At 40.1% G+C, this 24,199-nt stretch overlaps 1 protein-coding gene across 4 annotated transcripts in view; it reads left to right on the top strand.

Moving 5' to 3' along the window:
* Nucleotides 1-24,199, top strand: part of LOC127571688 (contactin-4-like) — a 1,728,143-nt gene that overhangs the window by 1,310,954 nt on the left and 392,990 nt on the right. For all 4 annotated transcript variants that reach the window (XM_052018293.1, XM_052018296.1, XM_052018294.1 and 1 more), the window contains one exon: nucleotides 7,640-7,790. In XM_052018293.1, coding sequence (XP_051874253.1) covers nucleotides 7,640-7,790 — 151 coding nt within the window. The remainder of the gene's footprint in view (nucleotides 1-7,639; nucleotides 7,791-24,199) is intronic.

Genomic DNA, 24,199 nt, shown 5'->3' with positions numbered 1-24,199 from the left:
GGAATCTTATTTGTGACTTCGTTGCAGGAACACTATGATAAAGTTTTCATAAACAAAAAAAAATAACAGTAACTTTTTTGTTTTGGGTATCTTATGGAGCGGTTCACTAGTGCTAACAAACCTTTCATATGGAATTTAGTCAAAGCATAAAATACTACCTATTCTCACTGCAAAGATTTTTTCAAATGCCTAGCAATTGCTAACATCTCAGTAATTACAGAAGTGTTTTAAAATATCTGCTGTGATTTTACAGAATCATATTGTTATTATTCCATTTCCTGTGGGAAGTTTCATTACCTCAAGGAAACACATCTTTTTAAAGCAGAACATTTTAAATAGTCTCTTAATATCTATGTTTGTTTTCCTAACATTCCTAATTTTTTTAGCAAATTAGAATACCTTATATGTACCTGTGTAGAAACTAATAAGCTAATTATACATTCATTCTGCAAGCTTAATGCTGTGATTTGTTGAACTCCTTTTCAATACTGGCCATCCCCATCCAACTTCTTATCCACGAATTTGGAAGCTAAGATTTAAATTCCAAAGCCTGAACATTAATGGCCCATAAATACCAGGTCGCAGCTTGCCGCTCCCTTATCCACTAAGTCTGCTCCAAGTTGGAGTGGATCTTCCAGTAATAACTTGATCCCTGAAGCTACCTCTGGCCCAATTGCACGGAGCCACGCTCAGTGCACAGCCTTGCAATCATGAGTCCCACAGAAATGCATTAATAGTCAGATAAACCAAGTTCCATGCTAAATCGACTGACAAAGCTGACAAATAGCTTGAATATTTTGACATTCGCAAACATTTAAATGCATTGAACTATTAAAAAAATAAACTTATTTATTAAAAAAATAAATTTAAAATGGTTAAAAAAGCTTGAAACATAAAAATACATTTAAATTAACTCAATTAAACAAAAAAATATATCATTATTAACCGATTCTTATTCTTCTCCCTCACAGCCATTCCTTTCCACTGAAATTAATGGACTCATTGAACTGTACCAGGTCAAAGCTGCTGCACTTTCACCAGTCAGATTTCCCACCAAAACTGCTGGGATATTAGGAAGTTAGTACCACAAATGTCCTTCATTGGAAATTGCTGGCAGTGAATTGTCAGCAACGATCTTTCAAGGTCTTCATGACTTCCAGGAACTGTATTCATTTCACAAGAAAATCTGCCCCAATATAAATTGTGAAAAACATTGATCCTTGTGGGAATGTCTTTCCAAATTCTCCCATTCGGAATAGTTGTCTGTTACCTCTTATACCAACACTATACTTAATTTTTTTTTTCTGGCTGGCGCCATGTCTATTCGTATTCTTATTCCTAAATTTACACGCATTATCCATATCAAAAGCAATTTGAAAATCAAGGTGAAGTACCTCCACTATAATTGCCCTTTTCTACTCTGTTACTTTACAAAAAATTAATGAGATTGGTCAAACACGACTTTCTCCTTAGAAATCCAATTATATCTTTAATTTTAGGTGTATTTACATTTTCTCTTTTAGTTGGTGTTCTATAATTTTTCACATTAAGAAAGTTAATCTGACTGGTCAATAATTCACTTGGTATGTTCTATCTTCCTGATTAAACTTAAGTGTTAGGTTCACGATCTGCCAGTCCTCTGGCACCTTGTCCTTTTCTAATTAATAATTAAATATAAAAATAATGCCTCCACTATCTCTTGACTAAATTCTTTTAAAATGCAAAGATATCCTCTATCTAGACTGAGGGTTTATTCCTCCTTAAATTTGAAAAGTTTGATACTTCTCATTTTTATCATGGTTATATAAATTTCTCTTATTTCCTGACACCAGATCTGCAATCCTGGATAAGTATTTATGCCAAGTAATGTTTCAATACATTTCTGCCATTGCAGAGATCATCCTGTCATTTTCATCCTGTTAAATCTTTTGTTGCTCTGCTCATATCGCAACTTCCCCTTGTTTTCAATATCCCAATTAAATTTTTCGCTATTTTGTTTGCTATCTCTCTGCCAAGTTGACCCTTCATATCCAAAACATGTCAGTGTGGGTGGGTGTGTGGAGAATTTAAACAGAGGGCTGGGTCTGGGACAATCATGTCTATTGTTCCCTGAGCCTTTCTTAATTGTCTTGTTAACTTCTCTCCTCATCTCTTGCATTCCCATGTCAGAATCTTATCCGCAGGCCATGGATACAGAGTGTATCATGTTTTTAAGGCTTAATTTGTTATATACTTTTGTTGCCCATGGTGGCTTATTAGTGTTTAGTTTTTTTGTTGTTTACCTGGGGGGGGGGGGGGGTGGTTGTAATTGATGAGGATGCTCTGAGAACCAGCATTAACGCAATGGGCCAATAACCCCCTTCTAAGTCATACGAAATAGTTTACTGTATTTTTCTGGAAGTCTGTTGAACACTATTTCAAATATTTCCCATTACTCTTTCCCACCATTCTTAGCCAGTATTATCACCTAGTTTTTATTCCTGACTTCTTAGTCCCTCAATACGGGTCAATCTATTACCTTGGTCTTGGACATAATTAAGTTCTTTTCAAATAATATTGTGGTCACGTGGCCAAGCTATTTTCCTCATTTTATTTTTCTTTCATGTTCTCATTCATTCCCATTACCAGTTCCTGAGGTGAATCTTTACTGGTTGGGGTTCTTACATGTGGGGTTAGAATGTACAGGCATTATTGGAATTTCACTACCTTTTTCCATGTAGCTTTGTCTCTAGGCCAGTTAGTTATTGAACAGCTGAGTTTCTTCATGTTTTTTTTCCATTTTTACATATTTCCCAAATTTGCTTGAATGTTATTTCCTCCATCTCCCTTTTACTTTCAGCTGGTCTGTGGATTACCACTATGAGTGTGATTAATCCCTTGTTATCATTTATCTTTATCCATGTGGACTTGGTGCAGCAATGTGTGCCATTCAGGTGGAAAAAAATAATCAAAAAGGATCATGGAGAATTTGCCTTTGTTCCTAAAGCTCAGTGTGTAAAGGGGAGGAACCTTGTTGTATCAATGGCTTGGAACTCATCTGGAATAGTGTACACAATTCTAGACACTGCACCCTGCAATATATGTACATGCCATGGAAGGAGCGGAGGACAGTACCAAAAATAATGTAACTCTTGGAGCCCTTGCATTATGAGCTGAGAATATATTAGGTTAACAAGTGATTTGGTTGTTGTTTTATAGGATTTTGAATCTAATTGGTAAGTAGAGATTTTTATTTCATTGTTGCAGTATGTAAGGCAGTGGAACCTGACTAAAAACAGATCTATGTTATTAAGGAGAAAAGTTGAAAAATATTTTCCAGCATAAAGTGAAACATAGATATGCCTCAGTATATGCTTGCTAAATTAATTGAAATATGAGAACAATAAAGTTTTTGCTGGACAAAGGTATAAAAGAACACAAAGCAGAATAAAAAAAATCAAACACAGTTACTTCAGATGTTGGAACTCAGAAATAGAAGCTCAACTATTGGAAACATTCAGCAGATCAGGCAGCATCATCAAGGATTAGAATAGGAGCCAAGCTAAGTGGTTAGAGTTAAGGTACAAATCAGCCATGATTGAATTGATTGGCCAGTAGGCTGGAGGGAAGAACAGCTAACTGATCCTGTTTTCTTTTAATGAATATCACCCTCTCACCTTTTTTTTCTCGGTATCAAAATTGTGCCAGGGTAACAAAATCATCTGTTTGTCCTGCACACTGTGAGGTATTGCCCTTTCCTGTACATTGTGGACCACTTCCATTTTTACTTCCTTTTGAAAACCGAGGTGTTTTGAAACAACCATCTGGCATATTATGTGTCAACTTATCCATACTAGTACATTCAGTACAATCCATTAACCTGGGGAAATCTGCACTGGCAGATTTTTTTGTAGTTTCTCGAACCATAGAGAGATATAGCACAGGAACAGGCCCTTCAGCACACTGAGTCTACATCAGCCATTAACCACCCATTTACACTAATCGTATGTTAATCCCGTTCTCCCCACTTCCTAATCAACTGCCCCCAGATTTTACCACTCACTTACATACAAGGGACAATTTACAGTGACTAATTAATCTACCAACCGTTAACCACAATTTATGATGGGGAGCAAACTGGAGCACCTGGGAAAGCCCATGCATTCAGAGGGAGAATGTGCAAGCTCCATCCAGACAGTACCGAAAGTCAGGATTGAACCCTGGTCTCTGGCGCTGTGGGCCAGCAGCTCTTCTAGCACCACTGTGCTGCCCTGTATAATCTGTTTATCAATCACCTCTTGACTGCATCCCCCTGAAATGTTCTGGTACTGAAATATTCCAGGCCTTCTTCAAACCTCCATAATGATAGGCAGAACGCTTTGATTCAGAATGATTACATATGAGTCACTGTGGCTTATTAACAAACCACAATGATACAGTATCTTGTGAAAAACCTTCATAATCCATGATCACTCTCTTATCATGGGATTTCCATATGCCAAGAAATGATTCCTGACTCTCAACAACCTTCAGAAATGCCTTTGCTTTTGCCTCTTAACATCTCAATTCTCTTTGGAAAGAAAAATCCCAATATGTATACTCTTGTTTTTTTTCAGATTTTAATGCAAATCACCAGAAACTGAAACTAATCTCAATGTAATAATGGCTCTAATTAATGTTCTAACAAAACAATTGCCAACATATAATCTATGATGGAAAATAGCAAGCTTTGTGAGTACCAGAAGAATATTTTTTAAGTTTCAAATGCCACAGTAGAACTTCAGTAAAAACTACCTGCTACATTTTTATCAATAAACACTATGCAACTTTAATAAAGGATCTCCTTGCTGCTTCAGACTTACAAAGGTGATATTTTAAATTGCATCGCATCCTTTTCTCGCCTGTGAACCAGACAGCATGGAGTGAAAAATTGAGGCAGCAGATTTTTCTTTCCTCTCCTTGAATGATTAAAACCTGGCTAATACAAATTCCACACAGGTCCCGTAAATTGACTTTCAGCAAGCCTGCCGAAAAGACAACTCCCATGCACCAATCAAGGTCTTTTTCTGATTGTGAGACTAACTTCATGACTTGTAGATAAGAATAAGCAGAAATATTGTTTCCAACCAGAACAGGCAGCAGCTAGCCTCACCAGTTGTCCTTGAAGAGACAGTTGGAGGATGGTCCAGAAGTAATCTGAATTTTTTTGTTGGGTGTTTTGATAGGATCAGGAGGGAAAGAAGTGTTCTCCTGGTCCCACAAAAATGTCAATGCCAGCATTTGGTCACTAGCTAGATTTTCCCATTCCCCACTTTTACACCTGGTGCAACTCACCCATGAAGGAAATCATAAATCACCCCAGCAATATTAAAGATATTGTTCTGTCACCTACTGCTCAGCAATATAAATTCGCCAAAGGTTATGTACGAAATAGTTTCACCCCATCCAAGTGCATGCATCTAATTCCGAGCAGAAGAAAGATTGTGATAAGATTAACTAATTTGGAAACCGATTTCCCCTCAAAACACTGAAATGCATTGACTTCATTGAAAAAAAACTGAAATGGCAGGCATGTCTTGTGGAATATATTTCCTTGTAGATTTCTTTTGTTACTTAAGGATTATAACTTAGACATTACAATGATGGTCACCTTGTTTTGAAGGATTTTGTGTATCGGGATTATCATCTAGGCACAGTACAGCAGCATTGTAATGAAGACTACATTGGCAATCTTACATGGTATCCATATAAAATTGTCTACTATGTGGACTAGAATACTTTATTCCATGGAATATACTAGGCTTCAGAGGAATAAGTTAACATGTCTCAAGCACTGATATATGAAAGAAAAACCTCAGTGTCTAATAAAGAACTTGTATGGCACATAACCTGTCAAATAAGTACGTTAGAGACAAAATATATTGGTGGCTCAAAATGAAAAGCTTATTCAGTTGATGAGTGAAATCACAAAATGTAATGTGGGGTAAATGGTTGTGGTTCAGCCTTAGAACTGAAAGATTGTACAGTCCATCTCCGGCTTATGAACGTCCGACTTGTGGACACCCCTACTTATAAATGACCACCCATGATATTATTAAATTCAAAAGTCTGGCACATTCCTACGAATGGCAGAACTAGTTTCCTCTCTCTCTCTCTCCCCTATCAATAATTGTTCTTTCTTATCATTCTTATGTGCTTTTGATACCATTCATTACAATACTGTGGAGGTATGGTTACCACATTGAGTGATTTTTGTGCATTTTTTGACTTACAGACAAAATTGACGTATGGACGTCTGTAAAAATGTAGCCTGTTTGTTGCCAGGAATAGCCTGCATTCCTAAGCTTCTAATTGAAGGTGAAGCATTTACAAAACCATGATTATGTGTTCAGAAAGTCAACACTGACACTATTGTAGCCCAAACATATTAATTATCCACATTTGCATGTTGCTTCCAGTTTGGTAGTCTGGATCTATTACATTTTAGAGATGGCCAGTCCCAGTGAACAGACATGCAGAAATGAGGGGGAAAGTGGGCAAAAGAGAAGGAAAATACAGCTAGAGGAGATGGTATTGAGGGTAAGATACAACAAGTCACAGGAGATAAGGAAGAGGATGTGGAGGGGGGTTTGTGGAGGGGGGTTTCAGAATTGAAATAATGGGAAGGAGCAGACGATGGGGTGGAAAAAGTAAAGTTAAAAATCTGTCAAAGTAATCCACTGGGTGATGGGTGATAGTGAAATTAAATCTTTAATCTGGATTTTAATAAGTCTTGTGCGTTGTCTCAGAATTGGTAAATCCTCCAAACTTAGCTACTTATAGTCAAGAACTATTGCATCCAATTCCATCTCCAATATTTTAAATTGTGGAGAAAAAAATAGGATGTGATGCTCCTAAAACCTCACCTGAATGCTGGCTGGTGGCATTATTTTCAGTAATATTACACCAGTATGCCCAATGAGAACTTATAGTTTCTCTGCTCTCTCTTAAGTGCAGAAAATGCTTGACAAACAATGGTGAGTTCATGACTCACCCTTAATTAAAGCATTAAAAAGAAATATGTCATGATTTCAAATTTGCTGCACATGAATGGACAATTTGCACTATTCAGCCATGAGACTTGCCAAAGCCATTTCAATGTGTGCCTCCCCATGGTGTGGTGTGAAATTGCTGGATCTGTGCCATTCATTCTTGCAACAGCCATTTAGAGCTGGTTATGGATGTCATAAGGATTCTGTCAATGATGCAATTTATGGTCCTGATGTGACACTCGACCTTGGATTCTTAGAAAGAGAATAATGGAGTATCATTTCCACAAGTAGTAAATTATTCTAACAAGTCTTTTGTACATATTTTAGTTGTTTCTTAATTTTCCTTTGTTTTTTATAAACTATAAAACTTTTTGCTGAGTACATCAATGTTGTTAAATTTTAAGTTCTTCATAAATTCAATTGGAATTCTGCTTGAGCTTTTGGACTCGGAGGTGAAAATGTCATTGTGTTTCGCTTTGTACCCTGGAGATTTCTTTATTTGTAACTTTTGGGTAAAGAACTTCTGTTTATCAAGAAAAAACAAAGTAAATTTATGCTTTGAGATTTCAGATTATGTATCATAGAAATACTTTGGTTTTGCTACATAATTGTTTCCCTTTGCTTTCTAGCATCAGCTCCTGATTTCTCAATGAGCCCCTTGAAGAAATTAATAGCTGTTAGCGTGGGTGGTGAGGTCATCATTGAATGTAAACCAAAAGCTTCCCCAAGAGCAACATTCTCTTGGATGAAGGGAAATGTGATTCTGCCAGAAAATGAAAGGTAATTTCTCGAACAAAATTTGTCCTTTGATCCTAATGGTTGTTTGAATTGTTGAAATAGTCAAGGCATTAGAAAGAATGCCCATTATGTTGATGTCAGGGCCCTTATTAACTTAATTCTCCTCTCATTGCATGATTCTCAGAGAAACGAGATATATAGCAAGAAACCTGAGACAGCAAATATTAGCACATAGACTTCTCCATTATTTCATAGATTCCAACAAATGAATTTGTGTTTTGTACCAATGCATGCCCATTAGATAATATCTAATTATAAAATAACACTTGAGAGTTTCCAGCAGAAAATTCATCCTTCCCCTTTATGATTGTGGGGGGTACATAATGGTGCAAGGTGCTTCTTTGTGTTTTTGAAGCATAAAATCATAAATAATGAAAAACAAGTTTAGAGAATAGGTAAATGTTTTATGTCTTTTCTTCCTCACAGGGATTTTACACAGTTTGTGCTGGTGCTGCCTTCTGTAGTTTTTCTGATCTATTTCCCTATTGGCTCCATTACACTTCGGCAGGGATTCCCCAGTGAGATATGAGATAGAAGCAAGACAAGACAATAATAAAATAGCAAGCTGGTGATTGATCTAAGCTGTCATAAAACCACATACTGTGGATGTGAAATTGCCTTTAGACTGAACATGGATGATTAAATATACTTTAGCTGGTAATTAAAGAGCAAGTGAAGATTAAGGATTGAGGAATGCAGAAAAATGTTTTCCTACTTCTAAAAAGTAATTAATTCAGGTGGACAGAAGTTAAATAGTAAAGGGGAAAGAATGCTTGATATCCTATTTATTACATGCTTTTTTTGCATAGTGATGCCAGTTTCACTACTGTTTACTGTTCCTTGTTGTATTCAATCTTGCACATACTGCTAAATTGGCAGTTTTTGGGAGTGGCAATAGATAGACTGAGCCAAGATAAATGGGTCCGTCAGTTGTACATAACAAAATAAGCAATCTTGTGGTTCTGCAAATGATTTAGTATTATTTATATCACTTATAATTACATAAATTAGCAATATATTGGTGAAGGGCAATTAAAATCATTCTTCTTCTGTGAAATAAACATAATTCACCTGTAAAAAGAAATCTGGGAACCAGTGGAAAATAATAGATGAAATTGCTGCTAAAATCTTATTTCACTAAGTCATGTTTAGTGGAAACCAAGTGCTGAGCTGTTAAAGAATATGAAGCAACAGAATCTGTATCATTCCAAAGGCTGGTTGACAATTTGGCTAATACATTACATCACCTCCAAACTCCGCTTTTAGTTGGCACTTTCAGTGGAAGAGAATTGCCTCAAATTGATGGAGTTCGACTTGCCCCATTCAAAATTTCCCCTCATGATGAGGACCATAAAGTTGAGATAGAACTCAATTTAACTAGACTCCTTTTTCGTCATGCCTGAGGGAGGTGAGATGGAAAAAAGATGTATCATGATCCATTTTACAACATTTCCTGTTAAACTAGATGTTTAATGATAAGGTCAAAGTTTTAACAATTGCATGTCGGATTACTACAGAACAATGTTGAATGAAACAGTATTGTTAACATTAAAAAAAAGATGAATTAATGATTTGCCCTTACTCAAGTATCTGATCAAAGACATATCTACCAGTGGCATTATTTTATCATGAATATTTCATGTTCAAATTTAACAATGCTTTTCCAGAAGAGTAAATGAAACCAGTGGTTAAAAAAAACAGATATTAAACGATCATTACTCTGTCAGTTTTCATTTTAAACCCAACATGAGGTTATGTATACACTAAATGTTAGCTGTGAAATATATAAGGGTGTAAAAATAATGAGATTGAAATTGCACTGTGTGACACTGGTAACCAAGATGTTGGCAAGGAATTCCTTTATCTGCTTTTTAAACAGGGTTAGGACCCTCTTTAATTAGCAGACAGAATTATTCCACATTTATGTGCTAATGCATTCTATTAGTAAGATGACCCAGTGCAATTCCAAAGATGTTTGAAGTGATGGAATTCTTTTACTCTTCTCTGCAAATTTACTTGTAATCATTCATAAGCAGTAATCTCTAAATGTATATGAATTAATAAAGTACATGAGATAGCGAGGGAAATGTTGGGCAGTTTTGTAATATCATAAAGATCTTTAACACAGAGGACAATTGTTATAATATTGACAGGACGAATTTGAAAGCAATGGCCTGGATTTTCCAGTCAGTGTAAAGACAATGCTCACTATTGAGCCCAGGAAAAAAATTAGCAGCAAAGATTCAGCAGGTTCTGTGGCATGAATTTATCCTTTTCCAGTGTGAATTATTGTCTGGCAAGGGTGCTACCTTCAATTCAGAATCTCTACTGCTCAGCAACTGACTGTATCAAGCTGGCTGTGCAGCCAATTAGATTGAAAAATTCTGATGGACAGCACATTTAATAACCTTTTTAAACATTTCTTGGAGTGAGAAATAAAAATTGGGGCAAACACATGCTGTAAATGCAATTATTTTTACCTAATTTTTATTACTTTGGAGATCAATGAATTTTGGAAAAAATTTTCAGAAGCCGTTTGATTCCAAGTGCAAAAAGCACTGATTTCATGGCCAGCTGTTTAAAACTTTTGGCTTGCAATCATTTTAAAGTCCCACAGCATGCAGTGAGGTATAATGTTTCCCACAGTTTTTTTTTCTCTGCAAGAATACTGTGTAAAAGTGTGAAATTCACAACAGATCAGAGTTTCAGTGCCAGATGCATCTGGAATAGCACATCCTGAGGATGAGTGGGCTATCATTACAGGTAGTAATTTGTGCATTTCCACATTTAACTGTGCATGTCCCAATGTCAGAATTTGCTTTAATTTTCACTGAAAAATGATAGCAAGTGCTGATCATTTCATAGTCTGTGATTGTGTCTTTAATGGTCACTCTTAAAATCACTGATATTAATACTGAATGTTGTTTTGGAAATAAATGGAAATTTCTTTTTGAATGTCTGGAAAGAAGTACTTAGCCAGTTATTATCACAAGAGGAAAAAAATTACTAGTAATCACATTTCAGGAGACAAACTATCCACTGACATTTAATACAAACCCACTGACTCCCACAGCTATTTAAGCTACATCTTCTCCCCTCCTATCTCTTGTAAGGATGCCATTCCTTTCTCTCATTTTCTCTGTCTCTAAAGCACAGGGATAGAGTTCCCTTGGTCCTTGCCTTTCACCCCATCCACCATGGCATTCTCCAACATTTCCTCCAGCTGCAACGTGATCCACCGCCAGTCACGCCTTCCACTTCCCCTTTCTGCTTTCTGCAGGGACCCCTCTCTTTATTACTCACTGGTTCGTTCATCGCTCCGCACCCATCCCTCCCTCTCCCCAGGAACTTACCCTGGAAACTGTAGGAGGTGTAACACCTATCATCCCTACATCTCCTCCCTCATCAGCACCCAGAGACCTGAACAGTGCTTCCATGAGGCAGAAATTCACATGCACCTCCTCCAACCTTGTCTATTGCATTTGGTGCTTTCGATGGCCTCCTCTATATCAGTGAAACCGAGCACAAAGAAGGTGACCACTTTGCTAAGCAATTGCACTCCATACACCGTGGCCATCTGGAGCTCCCAGTTGCTAGCAATTTCAATTCCCCTCCCAATTTCCATTCCCACTCTGACCTGTCTGTCCTCAGCCTCCCTCATAGCCACGGTGAGGCCAAATGCAAACAGCACCTCACATTCTGTCTGGGTAGTCTACAACCCGGCGGCATGAACATTGAATTCCCCAATTTCAGATAAACTACTCCCCCTCTCTTCCTGTTCTCTCTACCAAGTTCCTCCTACGCCTGCCCCAGCTTCCCATCACCCTCTTCCCCCCCCCTCCACCACTCCATCTGCCCATTAACCACACACCCCTTCCACAGAGTCCCCTCCCCCACTGTTCCCATCTGCCCACCCCATCTCCCTTACTTGGTTCCATGCTTCACCTTTTTTTCCTATCAGATTCCATCATCTGCAGCCCTTTGTTGCCTCCACATATCACCTCCCATCCTCTGTTGCTGTTGCCACCCTTCTTTCCCTCACCTGAACCATCTGCCATCTGCCAGTTGCACTTTTTCACCTGGATTCACCTATCGCTTGCCAGCTGTTGTGCACCCCTCACCCTCACCTCTTTATATTGGCTATCTCCCCTCTGTTCTTTCAGTTGAGATGAAGGGTCTCGACCTGAAACATCAACAGTCCATTTCCCTCTGTGGATGCTGCCTGATCCATTGAGTTCTTCCAGTATTTTGTTTTTTTCTCCGGATTCCAACATCTGCAACCTCTTGCATATCCATTCTCATGGGAGGTCCTGATCTCTGGTGCTAAAGCGCTTTATCAGGCAGTAGCATCTGCTGCCCATGCCAGGTTAGATGTGTTGCAAGTAGAGCAATCTTCATTCACTTCTGATAGTCAATGCCCTTCTGTGATTGTGGCAAGCTGTGCATCCTGAATCAGACCTGACTCTGCAGTTCACCATGGTGAAATGCTGGGAACTGGGCTCCCAGCAGAAACTGCACCCAGAACTGTGCTGGTTCACAGAGTGCGAGGGAATAGATGGCCAGTGAGTTCTGGGCAACAGAAAATTTGCCCCATTGTGTGCAAGTGCACATAAACCAGAACAAGATTTTACTGTATGATTCCCACAGATTTGCAGTTTTGTGAACACGCAAGGTAGCTGGTGAGAAAGGCAAGTACTGAGGGAGAGTTCTGAAGAGCCAAAACTTATCAGAACACTGGAAAATCCAAGGGCATATTCACTATATTGATCTGTTTTCAAGAATTCATTTTTGAAACTATTATGTATTACTATAACTGAAAATTAAAAAAAACTGCAAATGTTGGAAATCCGAAATAAAAACAAAAGATGCTGGAAACACTCAGCAGGTTAGGCAACATGTAGAATGAGGAATAGAATTAATGTTTCAGGTTAAAGATCCTTCATCTGATCCTCAGCCAGAAATATTAGTTTTTCTCTTTCCATGCTGCCTGATCTACTGAGTGTTTCCAGCATTTTTCTGTTTTTACTCAGTTTTATAATTTTTGATTGAAAGAAAATATGACGTTCTGGATGGTAATTGGTTTTAATTATTAGATTATTTACTGATATCTTTTCATCGTATATTGTGCAAAGTTACATGTGATTTGTTTACATGAGTTGTTATTAGGAAGTTATTGGGGTGGGGTTATGGAATACCTAGAGGTGCAAGGCAAGATAGGTCCTAGCCAACATGGTTTTGTGAAGGGAAGATCCTGCCTGACCAACCTATTGGAGTACAGGTAGGGTGGATAAGGGAGAGGCGGTAGATGTTGTGTATTTAGACTTTCAAAAGGCCTTCGACAAGGTGCCGCATAAGAGACTGATTAATAAAATGAGAGGCCATGGAATTACAGATAACAGAATAGGTGGAGCATTGGCTGGTTGGCAGGAAGCAAAGGGTAGGAATAAAAGGATCTTGTTCTGGTTGGCTACCAGTTACTAGTGGTGTTCCGCAGGGGTCAGTGTTGGGGCCGCTTCTTTTTACCCTGTACATTAATGATTTGGATGATGGAGTAAATGGTTTTGTGGCTAAGTTTGCAGATGACACCAAGATAGGTGGAGGAGTAGGGAGTATTGAGGAGACAGGAAGGTTGCAGAGAGATCTTAGATAGTTTAGGAGAATGGGCAAGGAAATGGCAGATGAGATTCAATGTTGAGAAATGTGCAGTTATACACTTTGGAAACAGAAATAAACAGGCAGATTATTATCTCGAAGGAGAGAAAATTCAAAGTACAGAAGTACAAAGGGACTTGGGGGTACTCATGCAGGATACCTTAAAGGTTAACTACCAGGTCGGATCGGTGGTAAAGAAAGCGAATGCTATGTTGGCATTCATTTCGAGAGGTATAGTATATAAAAGTGAGGAAGTGTTGATGAGGCTCTACGGGGCACTAGTGAGGCCTCATTTGGAATACTGTGCACAGTTTTGGGCCCCATATCTTAGGAAGGATGTGCTGATGTTGGAGAGGCTTCAGAGGAGATTTACGAGGATGATTCCCGGAATGAAAAGGATTACGTATGATGATCGTTTGTTGGCTCTTGGACTGTACTCACTGGAGTACAGAAGAATGAGAGGGGACCTCATAGAGACATTTAAAATGTTGAAAGGACTGGACAGAGTAGATGTGGCTAGGCCGTTTCCCTTGGTGGGTGAGTCCAGGACTAGAGGGCACAATCTTAGAATTAGAGGGTACAGTTTTAAAACAGAGATGAGGAGAAATTTCTTTAGCCAGAGGGTGGTGAATTTGTGGAATTCCTTGCCAGGTACAGCAGTGGAGGCCAGATCATTGGGGGAGTTTAAGGAAGAGATAGATAGATATCTAAATAGTTGGGGTATCGAGGGATATGGAGATAAGGCTGGAAATTGGGATTAGAATAGTTTTTTTTTCCTTCTTCTTCCCCCCCCCCCCATTTCTCACTTTTTTTTTCCCTTTTCCTTGGAGCAGACTCGATGGGCCGAATGGCCTACTTCTGCTCCCTTGTCTTGTGAACTTGTGAACTGTGCATTTGTTTTTGCCCCAAGGTCAATAAGGCGCTCTGACATTGAACTGATGAACATTGAAATGGCCAACTATTAGATTTAAAATAGAAACACAAGTAGAATGCAAAATGCAGTTAGATGTCAACCAATCTACTGGGAGAGAGTTTGTGACTCGATTAACAATTCAGTAAATTAACATCTGAAGTTGCTTCTGTGCACTACATTCAAAATTTTCTGTAAAATTTCTATTATCTCACATGTCTATTTGATTAATTTTGTTTCACTGCTTTAATTCCTGCTGCAATTGGTTGCCAGGTGAAGAAACAGCAGTGCTGGATGAGGAAAACCCATTTTCATAGCTGGGCCTTGTCACTCACCTGGTTCATCCAATCACATGAAACTAACCGGTTTGCTTTCCATTCTTAACAGATTGTGTTTGTAATAGGAGCAATCAGATAACAGGAGATACAGTGGTTTCCTATACCTTCTGGTATAGGAGATCACTCCTATATTTATATAGCTGGAAGGTATAGGAGTGTCTTAAATGAATACTTTACATCGATAATCAGTTAGGAAACAGACTTTGTCGTTGGAGAACTTAGTGAAGGGGAAGGTGGAAGTGCAGTGCAAGTCTCATTAAGTAAAGAGGAGATAATCAATGTCTTAGAGGGCTTGAAAGGTGGGTAAATCCCCAGGGCCAGATGGGATCTATCCCAGGCTGCTGTGGGAGGCAAGGGAAGAGATTGCTGGGACTTTAACTGAGATCTTTAAATCCTTGCTGACTACGTGAGGTTCTGGTTGACTGGAGGACAATAGATGTGGTCCTCCTTTTCAAGAAGGGCAGTTGGGAGAAGCCTGGTAATTATAGACCTGTGAGCCTTACATCAGTAATAGGGAGGTTATTGGAGAAAGTAGGATGAATTCAAATGGCAGGGTCCAATCAGAGACCACTAGTGTGGCTTTGTCAAGAGAAGATCCTGTCTGACCAATCTGATTGAATTTTTTGAAGAGGTAACCAAGTGCATTGATGAGGGCAGAGCTGTGGATGTGGTTTACGTGGATTTCAGTAAGGCATTTGACAAAACTGGTCCAAGAGATTAGAGCCATGGGTTCTTGGGTAACTTGGCAAACTAGATCCAAAATTGGCTTGACAATAGTAGAGAGAGGATGGCAGAGGGTTGTTTTAGTGATTTGATGCCTGTTATTAGTGGTTTTCCTCAGGGATTGGTGCCCGGACCTTTCCCGTTTGCAGTATACATGAATGATTTCAATGTGGATGTTGGAGGCATGATCAGCAAGTTTGCTGATGACACAAAGATTGGCAGAGTCATGGATAGTGTGGAGGATAGCCTTAGTCTAAAGAGTAATATCAATGTGTTGGTGAAATCAGCTAGTAAATGGCAAATGAGTTTAATCCAGATAAATGTGAGATGATGCATTTTGAGAGGGAACCTAAGACATGTACCATGAATGGTCGGGTCTGAGGGCACAACGATGAACAGAGGGATCTTGGAGAACAAATCCAGGGATCCTTGAAGGTGGCAGCACAAGTAGATAACATGGTCAGCAAAGATACTGGCCTACACCAGTCAGGGCATTGAATGCTCCAACTTTATAAAACTTTGATTAGGCCTCAGCTGGAGTACCGTGTGCAGTTCTGGGTGCCACACTATAGGAAGGATGTGATGGTGCTAAAGAGGGTGCAAAGGAGATTCACCAGGATGATGTAGGGGATGGAGTGTTTCAGTTTTGAGGAGAGACTAGAGAATCTGGGTCTCTTCTCCCAGGTGTGAAGGAATTGAGAGGGGACATGATTGAGGTACATTAAATCATGAGGTATATAGATGGAGTTGACTGCAGAAAACCTTTCCCCATTTCAGAGGTTGACAAAACATGAGGACGTTGATTTAGGATAAGTGGGAAGAGATTCAGAGGGGATCTGAGGGAGATCTTTCTCACCCAGAGAGAGCTGGCTAACTGAACTGCACTGCTCGGGAGAGTGTTTGCTGCATGCCTGACAGCATTTAATCAGTCTCCAGATGAACATTTGAATCGCTTAAACATAGAAAAGTATGGGATTAGTGCAGATGGGTGCCCACTGGTTGGTGTGGATATGTTGGGCTGAATGGCCTGTTTCCATGCTGTCTGTTTCTATGACACTGAGGCAAAAGAACTGTTTAAACACACCATTCTAATTTAAGAGCTCATGGACACAGATCAAACTCCTGACCTTAAGTGTATAAGCAGATAAGCTTGGAGACTTAAATATGAGCAGGCAAATGAACTCCAGGGGAAAAGGCCACTGAAAGAAAAATTTGCCTGAAGAAATCCATTTCTCACAGTCTAGAAAAGTCAGGCACGGTAAGCTTTCAAGCATCCCTCAGATAAAATGGAGATTTGAATAAGTCCATGCAAAGCTTACATTAATTGAAAAATGAAGTCTAAATGCCAGTTGCTTGACATAAAATTCTTTGTGCTGCATAATTTTAGGCCTAGCTTTGCAGTGAAAATATAGGATTGCAAAGTAAGATCTTGCACATAGTGGCATAAATGTTTCTGCTCTGAATGCAAGCAATGACTGGACAGAAACTGTGGTCCAATTGCACTAGTTTGTGAATTGAATTTTTTGATTAAGCTCAGACTTATTTGCATATCAATGAATGTAAAATCTTCCATGATTCAGTACAACTGGGCACCAATTTAGAAAATTACTTTTTCTTAAGAACATAATTGCACTGAAGGATATCTCTTGTTAGAGAGAGAACCTGTTCCCATTTTATTAACAGCTGGACATCAGTTTATCACAAAAAGTCTTTTCACAACTTGATGTCCAGTATTGAAAGTGATTCTAAAAGCTAAAAGCTTTTTCTCAATCTACTGATGTATAGTAGTCACTTCATTTGTAAATTAATCTGGAAATACTTTTAAAGAAGTGATACCTGTTCATGCTCTGGCATCTAAGAAGTGGAGGGCCTCAAAACTAAAGTGCTCACTGGCTGGCATCTTTAGCAAAAACTCTGTGCAGTGCTTGTTTTGCCTAATGTGTGGGGCCAGCTTCCAGACTTGATGTTTCTTAAACTGGTTCCAGAATCACCGGAACTTTAGTCCTTGGCATTGTTTGTGCCTGAAATGCTAAATTAGTATGGGCAATTTTGAGTGAATAATGCAACCAGTGGTTTGTAAGAGGCTTTCTTTTGAACCCCACACTGACCCATCTATCCTGACAAACTATTGACCCATCCCCAAACTATCTTTCCTCATGAAAGTCGTTGATCATGTTGCCTCCCAAATTGATATCCTACTCTTCCATGACTTCTTCAAGCTATGCTTGTGTTTCATCAGGCTATGCTTGTGCAAAGTCACAAATAACTTCCTCTGTGGCTGAAATTTTGATACCGCATCATTCCTCATCCTTGTTGACTTCTCTGCGAGGACCACATTATCTTTTCTGAAAGTCTGTCTTGTCCAGCTGAGTAGGGTTACCATCTGCTGGTTCCACTCTTACTTGTTCCAGCCATAGTCAATGTCTTGGAATGGGTTATATTTCACTTCTACATTGTTATTTCTCTACTTTCTCAGCTACATAATGCCCCCTAATATCATACAAAGGCACAATATTCCATACCTTTGCCAACACCGCCCAGCTATACCTTACCATCATTATCTTTGATTTGTTTACTCCCATGTGTCATTGAACCATTACGTGCAGCTATTTTATCAAACTGTTTGTCATGTTGGATAAACTACCGAATTTGTCCAATTAAAAGCTGAGAATTTCAATGCCATTGTCGTTGGATGATGCTGCAAACTCCATTCCCCTACACTTGTTGACAAACTCAGAGGCCTTTTGGACTTGTAAATTAGTTTCCAACTTGATGTCAGTTCCATCAGAAAGAACACTGACTTTCATCTTCCTAAAATCATACATCTCTATTACCTGCCTCGTTTCTTCTGCTGCTGAAATCCTCATCCATACTTGTGTCACAGTTAGATTGGACAGTTCCAGTAATCTCCCATCTGGATTCCCATAATGCTCCTTCAATCAGTCAGGTAGTCAAGTCGTATTGCCCATTGTTAACTCCCACAGCTTATCACTAACCACATTCTGAAACTGGTGGTTTCCTTGAATCTATCAATCCATCTTGTTTGCTGTCTTCTTTTTCTTGCCATTTCATCAAGCATGATTATCATCTGCCTAAAATCAACTCCAAAATATGTGCATTTCCATTGAAGCTTCATGCAGTCAAGCAGGCTTTATTTGGCCAAGGACTCAATGACTTGTTCACCTTGATGACCATGGGATTTTGAGTATTTTTTGAGCATTTCAAAGGAATTAATCCTTTCCTTGCTTCTATGAAGTGCAGCTTTAATTTCTATACAGCATAACTGAGAATAACCATTATTCACACTGGAATAGCTGCTGGAAGAACTGAACAAGTCAAGCAACATCTGTGGAGTCAAAAGGGATGTGTCAATGTTTCAACGTGGCAGAGATCATGTCTCCAATGGCTATTTGCCAACAATTGTGGAATAAGATCTCTTGATCTAATGAATGGAAATGAACAGCTTATATCCTGAGACCAATAAAAGAGGACTCTAGAGAATGCACCAGAATACCACTGCCCTAATCCTATATACTAGCAGGATCATTTTTAAGATCTTGCAAAAAAAAGAATTGAGCTGCTCATAAAAAGTGAAATGGCAAGCAAACAAGCCAGATTAAGGTGGTAGAGGAGAGAAGAAGTGAGCTTTTCATAAAAAGAGAAGGGCCAAGCAAACAAGATGGATTAAGCAGGTTGTGGAAAGAAGAACTGAACTTTTCATGAAAAGGGAAGTGTCAAGCAATTAAGTCAGATTAAGGAGGTAGAGGAACTCAAGATCAGGCAGGCAACATAAAATGATTAATGGAAAGAACTAAAACATATCAAGATGTTTCAACAAGAGCAGCGCAGCATTTGATGGTACAGATCTTGAAGGACTTCAGTGTACAGAGACAAGTGGATACACCAGGACATCTGATTCTACTTCAAAGAAGTGTCTGCACCTAGTGAGGAGCTACAGTGAAGACAAAGGCAAACGCAAAAGGGTTTGACATTGAGAAAGGAGTGAGACTGCAATGCATCTTGTCACCATTCTTAGAGAAACAAAGGATTAGAGATGCTGGAATCTAGATGAAAAACACTATGATGCTGGAGGAATCAGCAGGCCAGGCAGCATCCATGGAGGAAAGCAGCCAGTCAATGTTTCAGGTCAGGACTCTTCTTCAGGACTGAAGGTAGGAAAAGGGGAAGCCCAGTATGTAGGAGGGAAAAGCTGAGCAGTGATAGGTGGACAAAAGAGGGGAGGCAGGGTGGGCACAGGAAGGTGATAAATAGATGCAGGTAAGAGATAGTGATAGGCAGGTTTGGGGGAAGGGAGAGCAGATCCAATGGGGGATGGGTCAAAGGTAAGAAGAGAGAGGATAAAAAGGGGGCTCAGAAAGGGAAGAAGAGAAGAAGCATGATGGGTGGGTGTTTTGTGGGGAAGTGGGGTGGGGATTACTTAAAGTGGGAGAATTCAATATTCATGCCGTTAGCTGCAAGGTTCCAAGACAGAAAATGAGGTGCTGTTTCTCCAGTTTGCACTTGGAATTCTCCTAGCAATGGAGGAGTCCAAGGACTGCCATATCAGTGATAGTGTGGGAGGGGGAGTTGAAGTGCCTGGTAACGGGAAGATGTAGGTCGCGGTTACGGACAGAGTGCAGGTGTTCTGCAAAACGGTCACTTAGTCTGCGTTTGGTGTCACCAATGTAGAGGAGGCCACACTTGGAGCTCCGAATGCAGTAGATGATATTAAGGGAGGTGCAGGTGAATCTCTATCTCAGCTGAAAGGACTGTTTGGGTCCCTGGATGGAGGTGATGGAGGTTGTGTAGGGACAGGTGTTGCATCTATGGTGGGGCCAGTGGAAAGTTCCCGGGGTGGGAGCAGGATGGGTGGATGGGGAGGAGTGAACGAGGGAGTCACAGAAAGAGCAGTCCCTGTGAAGGGCAGAAAGGGGCGGAAGTGGCGGAGAATGATGTGTTGGATACAAAGGCTGGTGGGATGAAATGCGAGGACAAGGGGGACCCTATCCCTGTTGGGTCTAGGAGGGGTGGGGGTGAGAGGGGAGCTGCGGGAAATGGCAGAGATGCGGGTGTGAGCTCTCTTGACCACAGTTGGGGAATCCCTGGTTAGAAAAGAAGTTGGGCATCTCGGATAGCCTGGAGTGGACATCCATCTTGGAACTTTGCAGTCTAATGGCATGAATATTGAATTCTCCCAGTTTAGGTAATCCCCACCCCACTTCTCCACAAAGCACCCACAAACCATGTTTCTTTTCTTCTTCCCTTTCCTAGCCCCTTTTTCTTCCTCTCTTCTTACCTTTGACCCAACCCCAGTGGATCTGCTCTCCCCTCCTCCCCCGCACCTGCCTATCACTATCTCTTACCTGCATCTATTTATCACCTCCCTGTGCCCACCCCGCCTCCCCTCTTTTGTCCACCTACCACTGCTCTGCTTTTCCCTCCTATATATTGGTCTTCCCCTTTTCCTATCTTCAGTCCTGAAGAAGGGTCCTGACCCGAAACATTGACTGGCTGCTTTTCTCCATGGATGCTGCCTGGCCTGCTGAATTCCTCCAGCATCATAGTGTTTTTTATTACCATTCTTGTTTATGCTGCACAGCATGTACATCGTGAGGATGGCTGGACTGGGAGCTGGTTTGTGATGGAAATTTAATATAGGACGCAGTTAACGTCCACCCTCTTTTAGCTGAGATATTCTCAAATGTTGGTGCCTATGTACTGAACTGCACCATGTTACCTTAACCCAGATTTCATTTGCTCACTGATTGGTGTTGGATCCCGATTCTCCAATGCCTCAACATAATGTCCTTGTTGAATTTGCAGTGTATCTGCCATGCAATATGTTTTCATTCCTACTTCACGAACAGTATTGTAAGTAAGTGGCAGTATCTCTGGATTGTACCACACTGACTCCTGATGGATTACAATACAGAAATATCCACATAGGGGAAGTTTTTGAATTGTAGACTAAACTGCATTATAATGTGTATATTATTGATTGTTACATCACACCTTGAGAAGCAAAGATAATTCTTAACTTCCAATGCATTTCAAATATGCAACATGCAGTTTTTATGGAATCATGCATTTATACTACACAGAAGGGGGCCATTTGGCCCATTATGCTTGAGCCAGCTCTTGTTAATGTTATTAACCAAAAGCATGAGCTTGTTTTCCCTCTCCACAGATATTATGTGAACTGACAACCAGTTCCAGCATTTTCCATTTCCGTTTCAGATTTCCTACATCTGCAGTGTTTTGCTTTTGTGTATATGAAGAAGTTGCATTCTGTAGGACTGCAGATCTGGCTGCTGCTGAGTCCAGCAATCCCGATGTGCATACCTCCTGATCTTCATTGTCCATTGCTATTGTAACCAACTACCTGATTGGCCATTGAGACTTTGCTCTTCAAAATACTATCCACATAATGTGTCCTCATTGTTATCTCATGACATAGGCCTGAATTATTAGCTCCTTTGAAAATTCTTAACAGATCCATGAATCCCTAGTTAATTAATTTATATTGTCCTTCACAACATTACACAGACGTCCACAATTCATCATTTTTGTTTGCTCAGTTTCCTGATCTCTGCTTTTAATTTGAGAGTTTTATTTCTCCATGTAACTATTTATATCCAGGAAGATAATCCTGTGCCTCAGCCTTTTTTTCAGACTTCTTCAAGTCTTTTGAAAATTGCAATGGGATCTGATACCATATCACATTTTCAGAAGGCCTTTGACAAGGTGCCACACATGAGGCTGTTAAACAAAATTAGAGCCCATGGTGTTAGAAGCAAGATACAAGCATGGATAGGAGATTGGCTGACTGGCAGAAGTCAGAGAATGGGGATAAAGGTGTCCTTTTTCAGGATGGCTGCCAAAGACGAGTGGAGTTCCACAGGGGTCAGTGTTGGGGCCACAACTTTTCACTTAATACATTAATAATCTGGATGAAGGAACTGATGACGTTTTGGCCAAGTTTGCAGACAATACAAAGATAGGTGGAGGGACAGTAGTGTCATGGAGGAAGGGAGTGTGCAGAAGGACTTGGACAGGTTGGGAGTGTGGGCAAAGAAGTGGCTGATGGAATACAGCATAGGGAAGTGTGGATTTATGCACTTTGGTAGGAAGAATAAAGGTCAGACTATTTTCTAAATGGGGAGAGAATCCAGAAATCGGAGGTGCAGAGGCACTTGGGAGTCCTTGTTCAGGATTCCCTTAAGGTTAACGTGCAGGTAGTAAGGAAGGGAAATGCAATGTTAGCATTCATTTCGAGAGGACTAGAATATAAGATCAAGGAAGTACTGCTGAAGCTTTATGAGGCATTGGTCAGACTGTATTAGAATATTCTGAGCAATTTTGGGCCCCGTATCGAAGGAAAGATGTGCTAGCCCTGGAGAAGGTCCAGAGGAGGTTCACAAGAAGGATCCCAGGAATGAAAGGCTTAACATATGAGGAGTATTTGATGGCCCTGGGCCTGTATTCAATGAAATTCAGAAGGATGATGGGAGTTTTCATTCAAACCTACCGAATGCTGAAAGGCCTGGATCGAGTGAATGTGGAGAGGGTGTTTCCGTTAGTGGGAGAGTCCAGGATCCAAGCACACAGCCCCAGAATAAAGGGAAATCCCTTTAAAACTGAGATGAAGATGAATTTCTTCAGCCAGATGGTGGTGAATCTGTGGAATTTGTTGCTACAGAGGGCGATGGAGGCCAAGTCATTGAGTATACTTAAGGTGGAGACTGATAGGTTCTTGACTGGTAAGGTGTTAAGGGTTACAGGGAGAAGGCGGAAGAATGGGGTGAAAAAAATATCCATGACCGAATGGCAGAGCAGACTTGAGGGACTGAATGGCCTAATTCTGCTCCAATATCTTCTGGTCTCAAAGCAATAACAGAATGCAGAATTTTGTGTTACAGTTACAGAGAATGTGCAGTGCAGGTAGACAATAAGATGCAAGGGCCATGACAGGGTAGATTGTAAGCTCAAGAGCTCATCTTAATGTACAAGAGGTTTGTTCAAGTGCCTTAGAACAGCGGGATAGAATCTGTCCTTGATCTTGGTGGTGTGTGTTTTCGGGATTTTGTATCTTCTGTCCGATGGAAGGGGTGAAGAAGAGAGGATGTCCGGGATGAGAGGACGTCCTGGATGTCCCAATAGCACATCCACTCCCATTGGGAAAAAAGCATCTTTTCACTTCCATTTTTTGTGTCCTATCTTTTACCCAATTACAGAACAAAGTTACCACTGAATAGGGTATAGCCAGGTAGTTTTTCCCTATACTTAGCATGTTTAAGCCAGGAATTACATCACTGGCACTAACTCATAAACCTAAATGGCAACTTGTGTCTGCAACATGTCAATCTTATAGGAGACGCTTCCTGCTGGAATGCATTTGTACCACAACACTATGCTAGCTGCCATTGCTCTTTTTGACATGACTCTTGTGTTGCTGTTTGTCAATTGTAGCTTTCAGTACACCTGTTTTTTTTCTCTTCTCTGCTGCTAATTCCTGACTCCCACTGCCAAATTAGTTTCATCCATTTCTCCAAGGCATATTGTAATTCCATCTGAGGTAACTGGTCCCAGTCAGTTCATATTCACCTAATAAAGATGACTGATGCCCAAAGAACTGGTCAGTATCCAGGCCTGGGCTGATAGGTGCAAGTGACCTTCGTGCCACACAAGTGCCAGGCAATGATGATATCCAACAAGAGAAAATCCAGTTGACACCCCCTGGCATTAACATCACTGTCAATATCCTGGGG

The sequence above is a fragment of the Pristis pectinata genome, chromosome 6 (genome assembly GCF_009764475.1).
Source record: "Pristis pectinata isolate sPriPec2 chromosome 6, sPriPec2.1.pri, whole genome shotgun sequence".
Taxonomy (NCBI): domain Eukaryota; kingdom Metazoa; phylum Chordata; class Chondrichthyes; order Rhinopristiformes; family Pristidae; genus Pristis; species Pristis pectinata.
The sequence above is the reverse complement of the archived record's forward strand: the minus strand, read 5'-3'. Positions and strand labels throughout refer to the sequence as shown.